The sequence below is a fragment of the Marmota marmota genome, unplaced genomic scaffold (assembly GCF_001458135.2).
Source record: "Marmota marmota marmota unplaced genomic scaffold, marMar, whole genome shotgun sequence".
NCBI classification, from domain to species: domain Eukaryota; kingdom Metazoa; phylum Chordata; class Mammalia; order Rodentia; family Sciuridae; genus Marmota; species Marmota marmota.
The window spans coordinates 4,659,260-4,678,779 of NW_025999896.1; the positions used below are offsets into that span (position 1 = coordinate 4,659,260).

General features: G+C 42.7%; 1 protein-coding gene across 5 annotated transcripts in view; it reads left to right on the top strand.

Moving 5' to 3' along the window:
* Nucleotides 1-19,520, top strand: part of Dnah9 (dynein axonemal heavy chain 9) — a 334,407-nt gene that overhangs the window by 293,239 nt on the left and 21,648 nt on the right. For all 5 annotated transcript variants that reach the window (XM_048798092.1, XM_015504497.2, XM_048798093.1 and 2 more), the window contains 5 exons: nucleotides 3,602-3,729; nucleotides 7,565-7,792; nucleotides 12,633-12,824; nucleotides 13,975-14,166; nucleotides 16,293-16,463. In XM_048798092.1, the coding sequence (XP_048654049.1) occupies nucleotides 3,602-3,729; nucleotides 7,565-7,792; nucleotides 12,633-12,824; nucleotides 13,975-14,166; nucleotides 16,293-16,463 (911 nt within the window). The remainder of the gene's footprint in view (nucleotides 1-3,601; nucleotides 3,730-7,564; nucleotides 7,793-12,632; nucleotides 12,825-13,974; nucleotides 14,167-16,292; nucleotides 16,464-19,520) is intronic.

Sequence of the window (19,520 nt, forward strand, 5' to 3'; positions counted from 1 at the left end):
ATCTCTCTCTCTCTCTCTCTCTCTCTCTCTCTCTCTCTCTCTCTCTCTCTCTCTCTCTTCCTGAATGTCATGTCCTGATCTGCTCTCCTCTGTCACATCCTTCTGCCATTATGTTCTGCCTTACCTTGGGCACAGAGTAGTGAAGTTGGCCATCTCCAAAATCATAAGCCCCAAATAAACTTTTCTTCCTCTAAAATTGTTCTAATCAGTGAATAAGCGGATCAAAACAACACCATACAGATCGAGTGGCAGAAATTAAAGGAGTTTCTACCAAATGGCATGAGTTGGGAAGTAAAGACTGAAGCAAATTGCTGAGAATAAGAAGGATGGGGTCCATTAGGAGGCTTAAAATCAGATCAGCATAGTGACATCGTTGACTTCTGGACACACGGAGAAAGTTCCCAGTAGATCCAAGGTTAAGAATCATGAGCTTGTTGGGGCTGGGATTGTAGCTCAGTGGTAGAGCTCTCGTCTAGCATGTGCGAGGCCCTGGGTTCAATCCTCAGCACCACATGAAAATACATAAACAAAATAAAGGTATTGTGTCTAACTACTTCTAAAAAACATAAATATTTTTTAAAAGGATCATTAGCTTGTTGTGGCACCAATTTTCTACCTATATTACTCTTCTCTTTTTACTGTTTGGGTTCATTCAGAGTCAAGGTTTTATAAAAGTTTCATAATGAAAAAGTAGAAGGGGGCAATGGAATTGAGGACTTTATAAGATCATGGTTCACATGAAGGATTATTTGGTTCATATTAACGTAAGACGAAATGGCAAATGTGAAGTTAGAAAAAAAATAGATGAGCCAGGCACAGTGGTGCGTGCCTGTAGTCTCAGCGCCTCAGGAGGCTAAGTCAGGAAGATTGCTTGAGCCCAGAAATTCAAGACCAGCCTGAACAATATAGCAAGACCTTGTCTCAGGAATAAAATAAACTTAAAAAGAGCTAGTAAGCTATCAGACTGGACATTTCATGGAGGTAGAAAACCAGGTGGTGTGGAAATAAGAGAGTGAACAATCTGGAAAGTAGGACATAATAGTGATCCATGGATATGAAAGAATTTCAGCCATGGGACAGTTCTCAGTAATGATGAAGACCTGGGTGCAGCCATTGGATGTGAGTAACAGAAATGGAATGGAACTAAATTTTGTGACGATGAAGAAATAAGGAAGCATGAGGCTAGACGTTGGCCGAGTCATCCCCAATGACATTGAAGTTTACCAGGATAACTGAAGCAAGAAGCTTCAATTAACCAAGCACAAATGCCTCTCATAAAAATAAGTCTCACTAAAAATTGGTCAGAGAACATGAAAGTTAGTAGCTAATCTAGCCAGATAGCCTTTGCTTTAAAGGGAGAAGGGTTTTTATATGAGGGTGGAGAAGAAATAGCCCACAAGGAGCAAGAGACTACTAGAAAAGTGTTTGCATTCCCATAGAGATATGTAACTAGAGAAGGGGGCCATAGGAGTCACAATGTTCCCCAAAATCCAGGAGGAAGATGCATCACATTATGAAGAGATTAAATGGTGTTTGCAATGGTTCCAGGTGACACTTCCATCTGGAGAGTTGGAAGGAAAGTCAAAAAGGGAGAGATGAGTCACACACAGTGGAGGTAGGACATGAAGCCATAGCACAAAACAATATGACCGTGACAAGCCAAGAGAAGATAGCTACCAAGAAGGGCTTGCTCATGACCCAGAAGATGTCTGGAGAGCCTCAAAGGTGGAAATGGAAGGACTCTGCAGGTTCGCCCCACACACCAGGAGACTCACATGTGATTCGGTCACGTGTGGCTGCGAGATGAATCAGTGAGAGTCCCATCAATTTTTTCCCTTCTCCATATTTCCAAGACCCATTTCTCTCTTCTCAAACTTATTGTCATGCCTCAGGCTTCGATTGATGCAGATTGATCCTGGCTGGGCTTTACCGTGATAGACTTGCCCTCACCAATGACCCCTCCAGTCTGCAGTTTTCAAACTAATCTTTATTAAGCACCTCTTTCCCCATCTCCTTCTCTTGCTAATAAAGAGAATAAATGGGCTCTTTTGTGAGCAGAAACGTCACAGAAGCCATCTAATAATCCTAGCACCTTTTATCCTGGTATTTTCTCTGGTATTACTTGTTTATCTCCCCAGTTCTAAAGCTGACATCAGACGCATTGCCACAGAGGATTTATAGCGTTTAATAAAGGTATTTCTTGGGTTCATCTCAGTTGAATCTATAATAACTATTTCTCAGTACAAAAAGTCATCATCTTGCTTGTCCTATACAGTTGAAGGAGAGTCTATACATTTTCTTTTTACTATTTAAAAGAAATATCCAATCTTGGACAAGCATCAAATAAGGTCTTCAATTTTTTCTGAAAGTAAATCTTTTGAGTACATATTTTGAGTCTTTTTTTTTCTTTTTAAATTTCTTCTCTTTTCTCTCACCTATTTCACCTTCTTAGAAAAAAACAAATTGCTCAATGATTCCTTCATGGTATTACACATCTTTATGACTCTTTTATCTAAAGAATAGCATATAATTTCTCTGAACTTTATTGGATTGGACTAATAGCTAATGTGTAAACAAAATTGTTCCTCTATATTAAGGTGATTCTTTTATGTTAGGTATTCCTTGGCCTTGGAGAGCAACTCATGGACATTGGCCTTGCTGCAGTGGTACAGTTGTGATTTTTTCTTTGTACAGTCATTCCTTCACTATTTCCAACACCAAGAACCTTTATCAAGATAACAATAAAGCATCCACATCTATGTGTCCAAGCTCCTACTTGTCTTGCTTCTTGCCTCCATTTCTCTAATTCTTACAAAATAAAATGAGATAATTTTTTATTCTGTGTTGTGACTAGTAAGGGAGGAGATTAATATGTTGTAAAGTCCAGGAGGCTAGAATTAACTGAATCCTGCCCCTACTGACCACACCTCCTAATAAAGTCCCAAGGAAGATGCCATATATATATATATATATATATATATATATATATATATATATAATCAGAAGAAAATCAACCCAGAAGAAACCACACTCACATCTTGCTTTTGGACCCTTTCACATACGCACTTTGAAGGTTTGTAGATCAAGGCCCAGGATCCAAAAGGAAGCCACACAATAGAGATAAGCATCCAAAATCATTCATAGGATTCATTGAGGAAGGAGGGGTAAAGTGATTTTTTATATGAATCGTGCTTTCTTTTATCTGGGATTTAAAAGCTGGAAGATGAGTTTGGCATGGTGGCACACACCTATAATCCCAGTGAACTGGGAGACTGAGGCAGGAGGATCACAAGTTCAAGGCCAGCCTGAGCAACTGAGTGAGATCCTGTCTCAAAATAAAATTAAAATGGCTGGGGATATAGCTCAGTGGTAAATCACTTCTGGTTCAATCCCCAGTGTCAGGAAAAAAAATAGATAGATAGATAGATAGAAGACAGTTGTGGTCTCCCATGAAGACAGAGTCAATAAATGAGGCTCAGATATGGGTTCAAGCACGCCTGAGTTTGAGGGGTGATATTGAAGTATGCCTTTCCTTATGAACATTAAACACACAGATCATTCGACTCAATAAATGATAATGCCAATTTCATGCTTCTTTTAGGAAAGAAACTCGGATATACATTCAACAACCGGAACTTTCACAATGTGTCTCTGGGGCAAGGACAAGAGGTAGTGGCTGAGGCTGCTCTGGATCTAGCTGCCAAGAAAGGCCACTGGGTTATTTTGCAGGTATGGCCCCTTGCCCTGATCTGGGTCAGTCTTGTGTGCCTGTTTGAACTTCGTCCCCAAATCTCTGCATTTCTCTGCACACTCTTACCCTCTTGCCCACCTGTCTTTCCATACCAGTGTCTCCCTTTTCAATTCCCTCACTTACTACATCCTCTTCTCCACTCCACCTCCAATAACTTCTCCCCGCTCGCCTGCTCTACCACTGTCTCTGGCTTAACTCGTTCCGCTTACAAAATAAAGTGAATTTCCACTTTGATGCACATTCAGAAAGTTGGCATTGAGTTGAAGGCTTGGTGGCTGGATTCTTTCAGTTGAGGATCCCTTCTTATGCACTGGTGTTACGTGTTAGACTCTCATACCTACAAGTATGACTTAGAACCACCTTAGCTGTTTCTTTGAGAGCTCATGTTGGTGTTCGGAAATCTAGAATATCTATTGCTGGTAATTTCACCAGTTACAAGGGTGGAAAAGCTGCCACTCTTCTAGCAAAGTTTGTCCTCTCAACCTCTTTCATGCAATTCACATGGATTCTGAGGCTGTGGCAGAACAAATGGCTTATTCCTCTTTTCTCCCGTAGCACTCTAAAATCACTTCATTCAACCATCCATTGCTATGTTGGATGACATGATTTATTATATGATTTGCCCCATCACTAGGTTTCCTTAGGGAAAGTGATGTTCCTTATTTAATTTTTATCGCCAAGCTCACTGCCTTAAACATAGTAGATGTCGGACACAAGCCTGTTGGGTGAATCAATAAAGGAATTAAAGAGCTAGACGCAGTGGTGCATGCCTGTAATTCCAGTGGTTCTGGAGGCTGAGGCAGGAGGATCACAAGTTCAAAGCCAGCCTTGCAACTTGGGGAGGCCCCTGAGCAAGACCCTGTCTCTAAATAAAATATAAAAAGGGCTGGAGATGTGGCTCAGTGGTTAATTTCCCCTGAGTTCAATCCCTTGTACGAAAAAAGAAAAAGAAATTAAAGAACAAGTGAAAAGACCATTCTCTTCCTGTCCTGGCTTTCACTTCCCTGCACTTTATCTGTCTCCTGATAACTCACCGAATCTTATATTGCTCCTGAGTCTTCATCCTGTTATTTGTTGGGATCCTAGCAGCTGAAGGATCTGCCGTTTCCTGGTACTCCTTTTTCAGAAGCTGTGGAAATCCCAGGATAAAACATGACAATTGCTTCCTCCCACAAGCAGGGAAGTGTGACCCCACTCTACCATCTGAGGTTCATTTGCCAAGAGACCTCATCCTGGGCACTGATGCCTTTGGAAACCCAGACATCAGCATGGAGGTCAGAGTCTGATTCTGGGACTGCAGTTCTGCCTCCAGGGAGCCCACTCAGATAACTAGCATAGAGAGTTCTCTCCCCCAGCACCTGCTGGCCAACCCAGACTCCCATGTCTTGGGCTGATGTGGCTCTGAGAGCTCTCAAAGGTCCCTCTTAAACCCTGCTGACTGGGCACTTTTAAGGAAAATCATTTCTCCCAATAAGTACTACACAATCTAGATGATTACCTTTTCCCCGTGAATGCAGCATTTTTTGAGTACCGACAAGATATGATCTGTCCAGACTGTGAAGTGGATCCCTGTTGGTTTATAAAATCTCTCCTAGGACTCATAGCTGCCCCAGTTTTAAGAATTTTCAGGTATAATGAACTAGACCAAACCAGAGTCCTATTGGACAGTGTCTCCAAGCTCAGGAACCCGAGAGAGTCTATGAAAAGAAGGGAAAATAGTTAACAGGTTCCTCTCTCAAAATGTGGAGAACACTCCATGATATCGGTAGGTGAATGGTTCTGAGACTCCTGTGGTTATAGAAGTTTTGTTTAATCCAGTGTTTCCCCAGAGTATCCAAAATCTATTACAACATCCATGGCACCCTTTGGGAAATGCTGCTGGAGGCTCCCACTCCAAAGGTGTCAGGGGTCCTCTCCTGGGGGAGCTGGCTTCTGGGGAGCTGGTGTGGGACTAAGGCTGGGGCTGTCTCCCGTCTTCCTTCCTGGCTATGGTAGCCATGAGCTCGGTTTCACAGACCCTGGTCATGGCATATCCAGGTCCCTAAACCTAGTGGGGCAGACTTAGATCCCTGAATCCACCCAGGCAACAGTGCTTCTTTCTCACAGCCCCTGCCTTTTCCTGCAGCTGAATTGAAGCAACTGCCACTAATAGGAACACTGGCTCTCCGAGTAGCCCACTAAATTCTCTGCTCCAACAGAGTGATTATAAATGAATTTTTAAACAAATTTTCATTTAAAAACCACTACTAACCCTCACACTGCCTTTTACAGGATAGAGAGCTCTTTCAAATTCATTACCTTTGGTTATTTGCAGAAACTCTGTGAAATCAGTATGGAAAACATGATTGTCATTTCTCTTTCTATAGAGGAGAAAACAGCACTCAGAGACCAAATTACCGTGGTCCTAATACTGTGCTCAGTGCTGATCTGTGTATTTAAGGCTCTGCAAGCCTATTTCCTCCAATATTGATCAAGGAACTTTTATCTATCCATCATAATGAAACATATTGCAATGAAGCCAAGTGAGTATCTTTACCAAAGTGAGAGGTGCATTCGGCAGAGCGGTGCTAAGAAATAAATGTAGGTTTGAATAGGAAGACAAGCAGACAGACAGATAGGAATCAGATTCGAGAGAAGAGAGAGGCTCAAAGACCAGCAGAAGAGCTTCAGATTGGAGTAGGGAGCCTCCATGGGTCTTAAGCAGCAATGACTCAGTGTGTTTTAGAAAGATAAGTTTGGCAACAATTAACAGAATGGTTTGAAGATGGGGAGAGACGACTCTGGAAAGCTAGCTAGAAGAAGTTCAAATCAGTGCCTTTCAAATTTTAGCACGGGTACAAATTACTGGAGGATCTCATTAAAATGCGCTGATTCAGTAAGTCTGGGAGGGACCTAAGATTCCGCATTTCTGACTAGCTCCCAGGTAATGCCAACAGTGCTGGTCCATGCGCCCCCCCTTGCGACTCTGAAGGGTTCAAATATTGGCATCACCTGGTAACTTGTTAGAAATGCAAATGCTCAGACTCCACTCTTTAATTTATTTTTAATAGCTCATTATAATTATGCCTAATAGTCGGATTCATTATGACATGTTGGTACATATCAGGTTCGACTCTTGACCTACCGATTCAGAAACTCTGGGGTTGGCCCCAGAAATCTGTGTTTTATCAATCCCTCGGGGATTCTCGTGTGCAGCCAAGTTTGAGAACACTGTGCTAGAAAAGATTGACAGATGATAGGACTAGAAGGTCCCCATAACTGGACATCCCAAGACTCGTTCTGTGATGTGGGTTAAGACATTTTTGCTGTCCCAAGGCATTTGGTGGCACAACAATGTGGGTACACATAATGCCATTGAACATTTAAAAATGTATCCACTTAAAATGGTTGAAGTGGTAAAGTTTGTAATACGTCTGCTTTACCACATTTTCATTGGTTCTTTTTAGTTATACATGACAGCTGAATCCATTCGGACATAATTATACACATGCAATACACCTTGTTCTAATTCAGACCCCAGTACCTCTCCTTCCCCTTTTCTCTCCCCACTCCCAGCTCCCTTCCCTCTGTGATTTATCTGCCACTTACCCATAGTTATTTTTTAAAATTAATTTCTTGGGTTTTTAAATTTTTTTTTAAATGTACACAATGGTGAGACTCACCATGGTATATTTACATATGTACATAGGAACAACATTTTTAAAAACTGTATTAAACTGAAGTCATGTGCCCCCTCTAGCTGCCTTTCAGATAACTGTATACTGTCAGTAGAACTAAGCAGAGACCTGAATTGGGGGGTTTCTTTTCTGCCAGAACATCCACCTAGTGGCCAAGTGGCTCAGCACCCTGGAGAAGAAGCTGGAGGAGCACAGCAATGACAGCCACCCTGAATTTAGGGTCTTCATCAGTGCCGAGCCTGCCCCCTCCCCTGAGGGCCACATCATCCCCCAGGGAATCCTGGAAAACTCTATCAAGATCACCAACGAACCCCCCACTGGCATGCAGGCCAACCTGCACAAGGCCCTGGACAACTTCACTCAGGTACTGCCCTGGGAGGGAGGGAGAAAGAGCACCCCACGTCACAAAGAGCTGATTCAAGTTGGGTGGGAGAAGAGTATGCACCGGGCATGGGAAGGGATGCTGATTGGCTATGCACCAATGCTTATATGGGTGAAATGTGTTCCCTGGGTGACTGGCCTCCACCCAGCACCCACTCGGTACAACCCAGCTCCCGATATCAGATGCACCTAGAGGAACTGAGCATAGGACCATTCTTTGGCAAAGTGGTGTGGGTGAGCTCTCTGCAAGTCTACTGTACACTGATATTCCAAGATGGCGAAGAGCATGATGCTGAAAATCTAACATACCTGTTGGCTAAGCATCTTGTCTTCAATCAGGGGGATGATGTTCTCATTCAGTTGATATCACTTCCCATCTACATGCATCTTGAGTATCAAGGATTCAAATAATCTAGGTGTCAAGTGGTATGAATCTAGATTGGAATACAGCCACATGCTAGAATCTTAAAGTTGGGCCCCAGACCGGCAGCATCAACATCACCTAGGAACTTGTTAGAAATGTCAATTCTCAGGCACCACCTGAGCCTACTGAACCAGAAATTGGGATGGAGCTCAGGAATCTGTACTTTAACAAGCCCTCCGGGTGATATGCATACATGATCAAGTTTGAGAACTCTGCTCCAGAGAGACTCAGAATGTTAAGAAATATGATTCAAAAACAGACTGCTACATTACTGGAATTTCCACTACTGGGGATTCCAAGAGTGGTTATTTAAAGCCAAGCCCACTATTGGTGGCTGATCCTGTAGTATCTGTGAAGTCTGCAGCTCAGGTCTTTTCCATCTTTGCTGGAAGGCGCCATTTCTTGTTGCTTCTTCTTAAGGGAATTCCACTTTCCGGAAAGGTGAAGACATAAAGGGCAAGGGCAGGGGTAGGGGTGGGGGTCACCTTAAAGTTCATCCACCACACCAAACCTTATTAGAGTCTTAGGATAAGCTTCTAGGAGTTATCAAGAAGGTTTTCCTCTATGATGTCATCTTATAATAGCACCAAAGACACTCTGGTTTCATAGAAGCCATGCTAAAACTTATTGTCCCAGACAGGTCATCTAGGAACTGGAGATGGGCCATCCTGGACAAGACAACTGTTCCAGTTAGCCCAGTGAAAACCAGCAGAGCCATTGACCCTTTGAGGCCTGGCTTGGTTTACAATATGTGGCAGTCAGGAGTCTAACAGGATTTTACTAACTGCATGATACTCGCATAGCATAGGAGTCTCACAGTCCAACTTGAAGAAGGAAGATTCACAAAGTTCTGAAAGGCAAACTTACTCAGTATCCTTTTTCAGTCCTTTTTCCAACTCAACTCCAAACCCCACGCATCATCTGGAATAGAGAACGAGAGGACATTACAAAGACATTATCAAAAAATTCAGGATATTCTAGCTTTAAGTTTTTGATAATAAACATCCTGCCCGACACATTCCCTTATCCAGGGAATTTTCTTTCTTTTCATTCTTTTTTTCTTTTCTTTTCTTTTTTTTTTTTCTTAAACAGGCCTTGGCAAACCTCCCGGATACTCTGAGCTAGAGTACAAAGGTTAAAACCTCTAAATTTTCTGGCTACATTTCACATAGAGGAAACATAAATTAATTTTATTAATTTTATTGGTGCATTATGATTACAAATAAAACTGGGATTCATTTTTATATATTTGCACATGTGTCTAACATAATGTGGTCAATTTCATGCCCCAGTACCTCCTGTTTCTCTCCCCAATCCCTTCTTCCCATCCCCATTCTTACAGGTCTCCCTCCCTTTTTTGTTTTGGTTTTTGTCGTTGTTGTTTGTTTTAATTTTGTTTGGTTTTGTTTGGGGTATGGGTGATTAAAACTGGAAGTGCTCTATCACTGAGCTACACTACACCCCCAGTCCTTTTTTTATTTTAAGACAGGGGTCTCACTAAGTTGCCGAAGCTGACCTTGAACTTGCCATCCTCCTGCCTCAGCCTCCCAAGTAACTGGGATTACAAGCATGTGGCACTGCTACTGGCAAAAAACATAAATTCTGAAGTTTTAAATCTATAGTCTTTCTTACAAGAGGTATAGCTGGTTCACGCAGAGATAATCCCATCCTCACAAAACACTACCTTGCAAAGTGATATGAGGGCACAAGATGCTTCTGAACTGCACACATAAAACTAGTGAAAGTGACAAATTGTATGTCACATGTACTTTGGCACAATTCTTTTTTTCTTTTTCATATTTTTTAGTTGTAGTTAACACAATACCTTTATTTTATTTATTTTTATATGGTGCTGAGGATTGAACCCAGGGCCTCGCACGCGCTAGGCGAGCACTCTACCTCTGAGTCACAACCCCAGCCCATGGTACAATTCTTTCTTTTAATTAAAAGTTTGGGGAATAAAAGTTATTAGGATGCCATTAGCCAGCTCTGTCAAAGGCTCCAGTAGCACACCATTCTCGACTCTTCAACTTGAGGGTCTTAGACAGTCAGGAGGAAGGCAGCAGAGGCTCACATACCACTCCTCTCAATGATTCGTGTTGGGCCTCAGTAGGATTATTATCATCTTTAGCCACACCTGGCTTTGTCTGGTCCTCCTCCCCAGGGAACACTGTGTTTGGGTTTTCTCCCTGCAAACTGGATGTCTAATCTTCATCATTGGACAACTGGGAAATATATCCCAAAAGATGCTGTCTATTTCTTGTTATTCTGTTCCTACAACAGTTGGTTTGCTCATCATTTATGGTCACCTTTAGTAAGTCATTCTGACAAAGAGAGAGAGCTCTATGTCTATATTCACTGGTTACAAGAGTTTTAATTGCTCCATTCTGCTTTCATGAGTGCCCGGGAACAGAAGCCTCTATAACACTAACCCTGTTCCTTCAGAGCCCCATTCTAACCACCTAAGAGACAAATCCTAGAAATGAAAAACTTTTTACTCCTGTTTCCCTGGTAGCCATGCTGTTTGGAGATGATTATTTTATTCTGGCTTTTATGCGAATATGCCTTAATCAGAAGCTTGAGCATTTTGATGTGTGATTTTTTTTATCTTTGTGCTTCAAGGCACTTTTCAGCAAGACCCAGTTTTTTTTTTTTAATGTGTGAGAAGTAACAAATGAAGCATCCTACATGTCTGTAGAGAACAGCTCTATCCATAGAGCAGTTATTAAGTTTTTACTTGCACAAGGCAATGGCCTCGTCCTCTGTACCACCTCTGACCTTTCACACCAATGCCTTTGTGACAAGCATGATGCCTGTATCAGTCAGCTCTTTATCACTCTGACAAAAAAAAAAAATCGGAGACAATCAACTTACAAGAGCAAAGATTTATTTGGGCTCACAGTTTCAGAGATTTCAGTTCGTGGTCACTTGGATCCATTGATTCTAGGCCTGTGATGATTTAGAATGTCCTGGGGGAGAAGGCATGGTGGAACAAAGCTGCTCACCTCATGGCTTCCTGGAAGCAAAGAAGGAGAAAGAGAGACAGGAAGGGGCTAAGGATATGACTCACCCTCCAAGGGCACACCTTGAGTGCCCACTTCCTCCAGCGAAACCCTACCTCCTTCCACCACCTCCCAGTAGCCCAGTTATAAACCCACCAATGCATCAATCCACTGATGATGTCAGAATCCTCATGATCCAGTCAACCTCCCAAAGGTGCCTCCTCCAAACACTGCCACACTGGGGACCAAACCTTCAGCACATGAGCTGTTAGGGAATCATTCAGATCCAAACCATAACATTAACCAATTAAGACACTGCAGAGACCCCACATGTCCAGAAAGAGAGAGAAACTGTGTCCGTGGGTTCTCCATGGGGAAATTAGACTCACCAAAAGCCCACTGTCCTGCCTCCTTGTCTGCTGCTGCCCATGTGAGCAAAGTCAAAAGATGAGTCCTAGAAGAAATGCCAGGACTGAGCTAAATTCAATTAGTGGGCAACTTGAAAGTGTCTTTCTTGGGCTCCAGCTGCCACCTCTTGCTCCATCTTGAACAGAAAATCTCACTTAGAGGATACTATTTTTAATTCTAAAGAGTTCCAGGGTTCCCATCCTATCATCCCTTAAAAATATAGGCATTCCCCCTCTGTAGCCACATTACCATCACCCTGAAAAATCTGCTAAGCACAGCCTCATTGCTTCCCTTTAAACCATCGCCTGCTTCTATTTTCTTCCATCTCTCTCTTCTTTCTTTCTCCTTCACTAGCTAAATCTTTTCCTGTGCCTCCTGCTATTCAGCCAAGAGTTCTCCATATTCTGGTTTCCTCAGCCTTGTGTTGGGTCATCCATGCTCAGGTTTGGGAGAGCAGTGAGGAGGTTGGAGATCACAGCACTCCTCCATCTCTTGTAGTTCTAGTTCCCAACCACTCCCTCATCTTAGCCGTTCCTCCAGCAAATGAGCTAGGGATTCCTTAGTCACATAGGCAGCAATTACACCTACTGAGGCTTCATGATAAACAAGAAAAGTATGGCAGGAAGGGAAGGTTTAGAGATGATACTGGGGGAGTCCCCAACCACACCCCAGTGCACAAGGACATTGTGGTCCACTACCCTGTTTTCTATTCATTATACCAGCTAACCTAATTAGTACATCCATATCTGCAAATTTGAACTATAAACCAAACCGATTATAACCTGAATGTAAACCTTAACTCAAACGTTAAACTAAAATCCAAGCCCTCTACAAGTTCTCTCAAGTTTGTCCCCTACATATACTCAGTGCAATCATCATCTGACTGTAACTCAAACCCTAACCAGGATGAATCCCAATTATAACCCCAGAGCCTGACCCAGGGAAGGGAAGCTGTTGTGTCAATATTGCAAACAATGCTTTCCTTTCAGGACACTCTGGAGATGTGCTCCAGGGAGACAGAGTTTAAGAGCATCCTCTTTGCTCTTTGTTACTTTCACGCGGTGGTGGCAGAAAGACGGAAGTTTGGACCTCAAGGTTGGAATCGGTCCTATCCTTTTAACACTGGAGACCTCACCATCTCAGTGAATGTGCTCTACAATTTCCTGGAGGCCAATGCAAAGGTAAAGGAGAGGGATACAGGTGTAAGTCAGGAGGGTCACCTCTCAGTTGATGTGTCATTCCCATACAGAGGGTGGGAGAGATTCCCAGAGAGGTCTGTATCCTACGTGAGTGGGAAGAGGAGGTGTAGACCCCAGGACCAGTCTGAGACTGAGAAATATCATAATGAAATCAGAGGCGAAGAAGCTAGAAACCCAAACTAGTGACTCATGCCTGGTGTGAGTTGGTCCCATGAGATTTTTGTCCGGGTACCCACCAGACCACTATGTGTACTCATAGCATAACAGGTGGTCTGTGGGTTGGCAGGAAGAGACCTCATACTTAGCTAATGTGAGTTCCCAATGTAATTAGCCAAGGATGAAGACATTGTCTTGGGCATACAGCTCTTCATCCTATGGCTTTGCCAAAAATGAAGAAGGAACCAAATCCTTGCTATACCATCTCTTCTGCTGTTGTGATAACTCAGATTCAGGGAAAACTTGCACTAAAAATTGATGATCTTCCACTTAAAGGAATGTTCACACCATCAAGTCTCTTCTTGTCCATGGACCAAACACAGCATCAGCAGGGCCAACACCTCTTCCTTTTTGGGGAAAATGAATAAGACCAACATGCCCTGGGAAATCCTTCTGCCTCCAGCCCCCTGGGTCCTGGGAACTCCACCTGCCCATATCACTATTTTTTCCAAGTGCCTGCCCACCCTAACTTTCATTTTAGAAAACGTATAACTTGTATTTTATTCACTTCAAAATTCTAAAGGGAACAATTAATCTTGTCATTAATGGCAGAAAATTAGAAAAGTTCCCTGGTCCCTGCTTCCCTCCATTTGACACTTACCTATTTAAAGCATTTCTAGGAAGAGCCTGACTTCAATGTCATGGTTAATGACCATGCGAGAGAGAAGGCATCTGTGTGAGGGGTTGGCACCTTATCTCTTCTTGCCCTTTGATATGTTTTCTCAAGTGTTAAAGTGAACTTAAACACTTAGATAAAATGCCTTTCACTTCTGGGCACTGAGGGTATGCAAATAAATAAGACGTTGCTCCTTACCTGAGGAAACATCCCATCCTGTAGCTTATGCTCTGCCCGCATATCAAGCCAGCCCCAGCATCTGCATGTGGATCTTTCTCTCCTTCTTTCTTTCCCTCTCAGGTACCCTATGATGACTTGCGCTACCTGTTTGGTGAGATCATGTATGGGGGCCATATCACTGATGACTGGGACAGGAGACTCTGCAGAACCTACCTGGAGGAATTCATTAAACCAGAAATATTAGAAGGCGAACTGTACCTGGCCCCAGGGTTCCCACTCCCAAACAACCTGGACTACAATGGTTATCATCAGGTAAGGCTCTGCTCTGTGTACCCCATAGCATGATGGTGCACACATGGTCTAGATAATCCTCCCATCTGCCCCACATGATCAGTTCTATTCATGTTGGGACATGGCTACAGGCTTGAGGCAGGGTCCTGAGAAGAGGGGCTTAAAGAGCTGAGTTTGTATCAACTTTGGTTCTTCACCCCAAGATTCTCTTATTTAACTTAAGAATGAATTTCTGGTCTAGCCTCACATTAATCATAAATTTGAGACTTTAGAGATCTTTTTTTTTATTCTAGTCATTTGATTCAATAATTCTATTTGTTGGGGCTGGAGTTGTGGCTCAGCGGTAGAGCGCTTGCCTAGCATGTGTGAAGCCCTGGTTTTGATCCTCAGCACCACATAAAATAAAATAAAGACACTGTGTTCATCTACAACTAAAAAATAAGTATTTAAAAAATAATTCTATTTGTTTTTCTTTTTTGCAAGTAGCATCTAAGACAGTTGTTTGGTTGTTTTTATTCAGGATATTGGCAAAGTCAATATTATTTCAAGTAAGAGCTTAGCAATTTTTAAATAAAGTTTCTAACAGTGATTCTAAATATCTTTATACCATATGTGGACAGATTGCTCTCCCCTCCCATTCTCTGTTGATGCTATGAATAAAGGCATCCATATCCACATGCAGGAAAATAGTTCTCATAGAGATTTTTCTTACTGTTACTTTAGTTTTTCACATACTATTTCTACAGCTATTTTAAAAACATTCAGCTTTGCCTACTTAAACTACTTTCTCTGCCATAGAAAACACACTCAAAGATAATTTTTGAAAAAAAAATATTGCTAGATTTTTTTAATCATGCCTAAAAGATCTTAAATTTACCAAAGTTTATACCAAACCCAAGGAAAATGCTGATCATAGAAATATTAAGTATAAGAGAGTTAATTATAAAAGTTATTTGATCCACAAAAACCATACCTATGAGAAGAAATTGAAAATAGTAAGACTCCTTAAGGAAAATAAGAGGAATTGGGTTTTGTTAGCTATCTTTAAAGGCAGCAAGGCTTTACCCAGGAAAACAGTGCAAGAGCGTCCCCTAGTGTCCATGAGATAGTTCGACAGGGGGCTGGAGCAGGGGATGAGCCAAGTGAGATAAGCAAGTGGATCTGAATCTCGTTTCCGTAGTAGCATGGTCTGTACATGTCCAAACAACTAAGCTGGGCTTTCCTTTCTTTACAACTCTCTTTCATCTGTGAGGGAATAGATTGTTGTAGGACATCAGGGCGCAGGATTGTCCTGAGTGCTGGAGGAAATACAAAGATAAACATGCAAATTTGCCTTTAACAATGAGCAATGTTTACCCAGGTGAGACGTCACTAACACAAAGTAATCATCAGAATCATATTTGGAGCGTAACGTGGGAGATAGTTTCTCATTATTATAAACAGATTTGTGAAGGAACACTCAAAACATCCAGAGAAGAAAGTGACCCTTACAAACTGAGCAGGATTTTTCAGGCGTCGCAGACTGTGGCCATTAGATGTGTTGTTGTTTGGGAGACTCGCTTTTTTTATAATGTTTTAATTGCAATGCTTTTCACCAGGGCTGTGAACTCTTCTGTTCTCAGCCAAACTTGCTCATCCTACAGCCCAAATCACACACTGACTTTGGGTTGCACAGTGCCACATATGTGTTAAAGCATGTCATCTCTGGTTAAGATAAACAGAGGGAAGAGAAAGAATTTAAAAGGAAGAGAATTCGTATCCTAAAAGACTTCAAGTAAAAACACCAGGGGGAAAAGATTTCAGGGATCATTTCTGCAGTTTGTGAAAATACCAGGGAGGTATTTATATTTTTAAAATACTATGAGAAGTCCTGCGGAAACAAGGATATATCAGTGAGCAGTGGAAAGGGCTGGAAATGGAGACGGATAGCATTGTCTAAACTTCCCCCCAAAAGAAGGGGGTGTAGTGAATGTGAAAGTTCTGTTCTGGGAAGCTGGTCTGGCATAAGAAAATAAGTGAAGTCAAGGACGGACTGGGGAAGAGAATGTGCCCCCAAAGAGAATGTGCCCCTGCAGAGAAGGAGCTGCTGTAGGAGGTGGGAGGTGCATCTTGGTTGCTTTTTGAAGTGAGCTTGCCCTTGATTTCAGTACATTGATGCCGAGCTGCCTGCAGAGTCACCCTACCTCTATGGCCTTCACCCAAATGCAGAGATCGGCTTCCTAACCCAGACTTCAGAAAAGCTCTTCCGCACCGTGCTGGAGCTGCAGCCTCGGGACAGCCAAGCAGGAGACGGAGCCGGTGCCACAAGAGAAGAAAAGGTGAGTGGTGGGGATTGCCTGAGATCAAACTGGGGAGCCCAGGACTGTAGAGAGGCGCCCTACTCCTATCCTATTGGCCATGTTGGCGGTACAGAGCATGGATAATATACACAAGGCACAGTACCACCAGTCTGAAGTGTTGGCCCTTTGCCTCTAAGAGCCCCTCCCAGATTGGTCATGTCAAAACACTGACTCTCTAGTTAAATCATAGGAAGCCTTTGGGGTGGGCAATGTACAGGTTTACAGAATATTAGTTTTTATTTGGTTTGTCTGCCAAAGTGAAGAAAGACCCGGGCTGAACAATGGTGGTTTGGGAACCTTGAAACTTAACTCAGGATTCTTTGGCAAACCAAGGAACGATGGATGCTTCTAATGCTCCACCCTCCTTCTACCAACCAATGTCCTTTCAGATAAATACTCCTTTTGATGAAAAGAACTTCTCTTTGAATAACTTCTAGCCAGAGTCTCTGAACACCAGTTAAGTGCTTCTACACGAGGATCTCCTGAAGTTTTAGGAAGGTGGAGGTGAATTATGGTGTAGAAAAGCAGACTTGGGTATGGGTTGAGGATAACTCAAGGCACTTTGGAGGCCCTGTTCCTGATGTGGGGATAGCAGAGGGCAGAAAAGAAAAAGGGCCACCACAGGGAAACTTCTCGGTGAAATTTTTCCAAGAGAGTACATTCGTCAACCCCCATCCACCCATGACACTGCTTGGATTCCTTTAATCAGAGATACTGTTGGGTTAGGGAAAGACTTTGGGGGAATCAAGGGTTAGGGAGCCTGGGTGACTACCAATGTTTTCATTGCAGGGACTGATTTTTAAGAAAGTGAAATACCAAAGGATTTGCACTTTAATGGCATGGAATGCTGTCATCAGAATAGCAGTTCTCAACTTTTAATATGCCTAAAATCGAGCTTGAAATTCTGACTCTTAAGAATTGAGATTGTAGGTAGATGCTAGAGCATTTGCCTAACAGGCACAAGGTACTACTAGGTTCAATCCCCAGTGTGAAAGGAAGGAAGGAAGGAAGGAAGGAAGGAAGGAAGGAAGGAAGGAAGGAAGGAAGGAAGGAAGGGAGAGAGAGAAAAAAAATTCTGATTCTAAAATCTACGGTTAGGTGCAGGAATTAATTTTGATGTATGTGAGCACATGAGAAATCTTTAAATCATACTGCTCTGCCTATTCCACTCTTCCCTATGATATGATTTGAGAATAAAGGAAAGAATCTAACCACCCAGAGGGAAAAGCATTCTTAGCTGTAAAAATGAAAGGTTGGAACTCAATAAGTATTAGACTTAGGATTCTTCAGGTCAAGTTCAAAGAAGCTTCCAACCTTTGTTGTTTCCTTACCCCTCCCCCAGATAATTCAAGGTATGATGGTGGTGATGGTGGTGGTGGTGGTGGTTAATGTGTGTGATGTGTGCCAGAAATGGTAGGAACTGTGATCAACTGCCACTTGTGACACTGTGTGGGAGAAGCATGCAGTCTACTGGGCACATGACCTGTTGTGCAATGCCCCATGCTCATGGTAGTGGTTTTCATATCATTTATATCTTCTTATGAGCTCTGTTCCTTCCCATCCATGTAGCAGGCCAAAGAAAGGGCAAAGAACCAAGCTCAGAGATAGTGTTTTGTTGTTAGATATCAAATGATCAGGATTTGCATACTTTACATACACTTCTAATCTCTTAACCTAAATCTACTCCCAGTTAACATCTCTGTGAAAGGAAGCTGGCACAAGGCTAAGTTGTTGTGTTACTAAGGAAGAAGAAAGAAAAGCTGGGGGGGGGGGGGNGACCAGCCAAGGCTGGTCTCAAATTTATGATCCTCCTGCCTCAGCCTCTGAGTCACTGGGATTACAAGTGTGTGCCACTGTGTTCAGCTGCTTTTTTTCTTTTCAGAAAAGCTCTTCCGCACCGTGCTGGAGCTGCAGCCTCGGGACAGCCAAGCAGGAGACGGAGCCGGTGCCACAAGAGAAGAAAAGGTGAGTGGTGGGGATTGCCTGAGATCAAACTGGGGAGCCCAGGACTGTAGAGAGGCGCCCTACTCCTATCCTATTGGCCATGTTGGCGGTACAGAGCATGGATAATATACACAAGGCACAGTACCACCAGTCTGAAGTGTTGGCCCTTTGCCTCTAAGAGCCCCTCCCAGATTGGTCATGTCAAAACACTGACTCTCTAGTTAAATCATAGGAAGCCTTTGGGGTGGGCAATGTACAGGTTTACAGAATATTAGTTTTTATTTGGTTTGTCTGCCAAAGTGAAGAAAGACCCGGGCTGAACAATGGTGGTTTGGGAACCTTGAAACTTAACTCAGGATTCTTTGGCAAACCAAGGAACGATGGATGCTTCTAATGCTCCACCCTCCTTCTACCAACCAATGTCCTTTCAGATAAATACTCCTTTTGATGAAAAGAACTTCTCTTTGAATAACTTCTAGCCAGAGTCTCTGAACACCAGTTAAGTGCTTCTACACGAGGATCTCCTGAAGTTTTAGGAAGGTGGAGGTGAATTATGGTGTAGAAAAGCAGACTTGGGTATGGGTTGAGGATAACTCAAGGCACTTTGGAGGCCCTGTTCCTGATGTGGGGATAGCAGAGGGCAGAAAAGAAAAAGGGCCACCACAGGGAAACTTCTCGGTGAAATTTTTCCAAGAGAGTACATTCGTCAACCCCCATCCACCCATGACACTGCTTGGATTCCTTTAATCAGAGATACTGTTGGGTTAGGGAAAGACTTTGGGGGAATCAAGGGTTAGGGAGCCTGGGTGACTACCAATGTTTTCATTGCAGGGACTGATTTTTAAGAAAGTGAAATACCAAAGGATTTGCACTTTAATGGCATGGAATGCTGTCATCAGAATAGCAGTTCTCAACTTTTAATATGCCTAAAATCGAGCTTGAAATTCTGACTCTTAAGAATTGAGATTGTAGGTAGATGCTAGAGCATTTGCCTAACAGGCACAAGGTACTACTAGGTTCAATCCCCAGTGTGAAAGGAAGGAAGGAAGGAAGGAAGGAAGGAAGGAAGGAAGGAAGGAAGGAAGGAAGGAA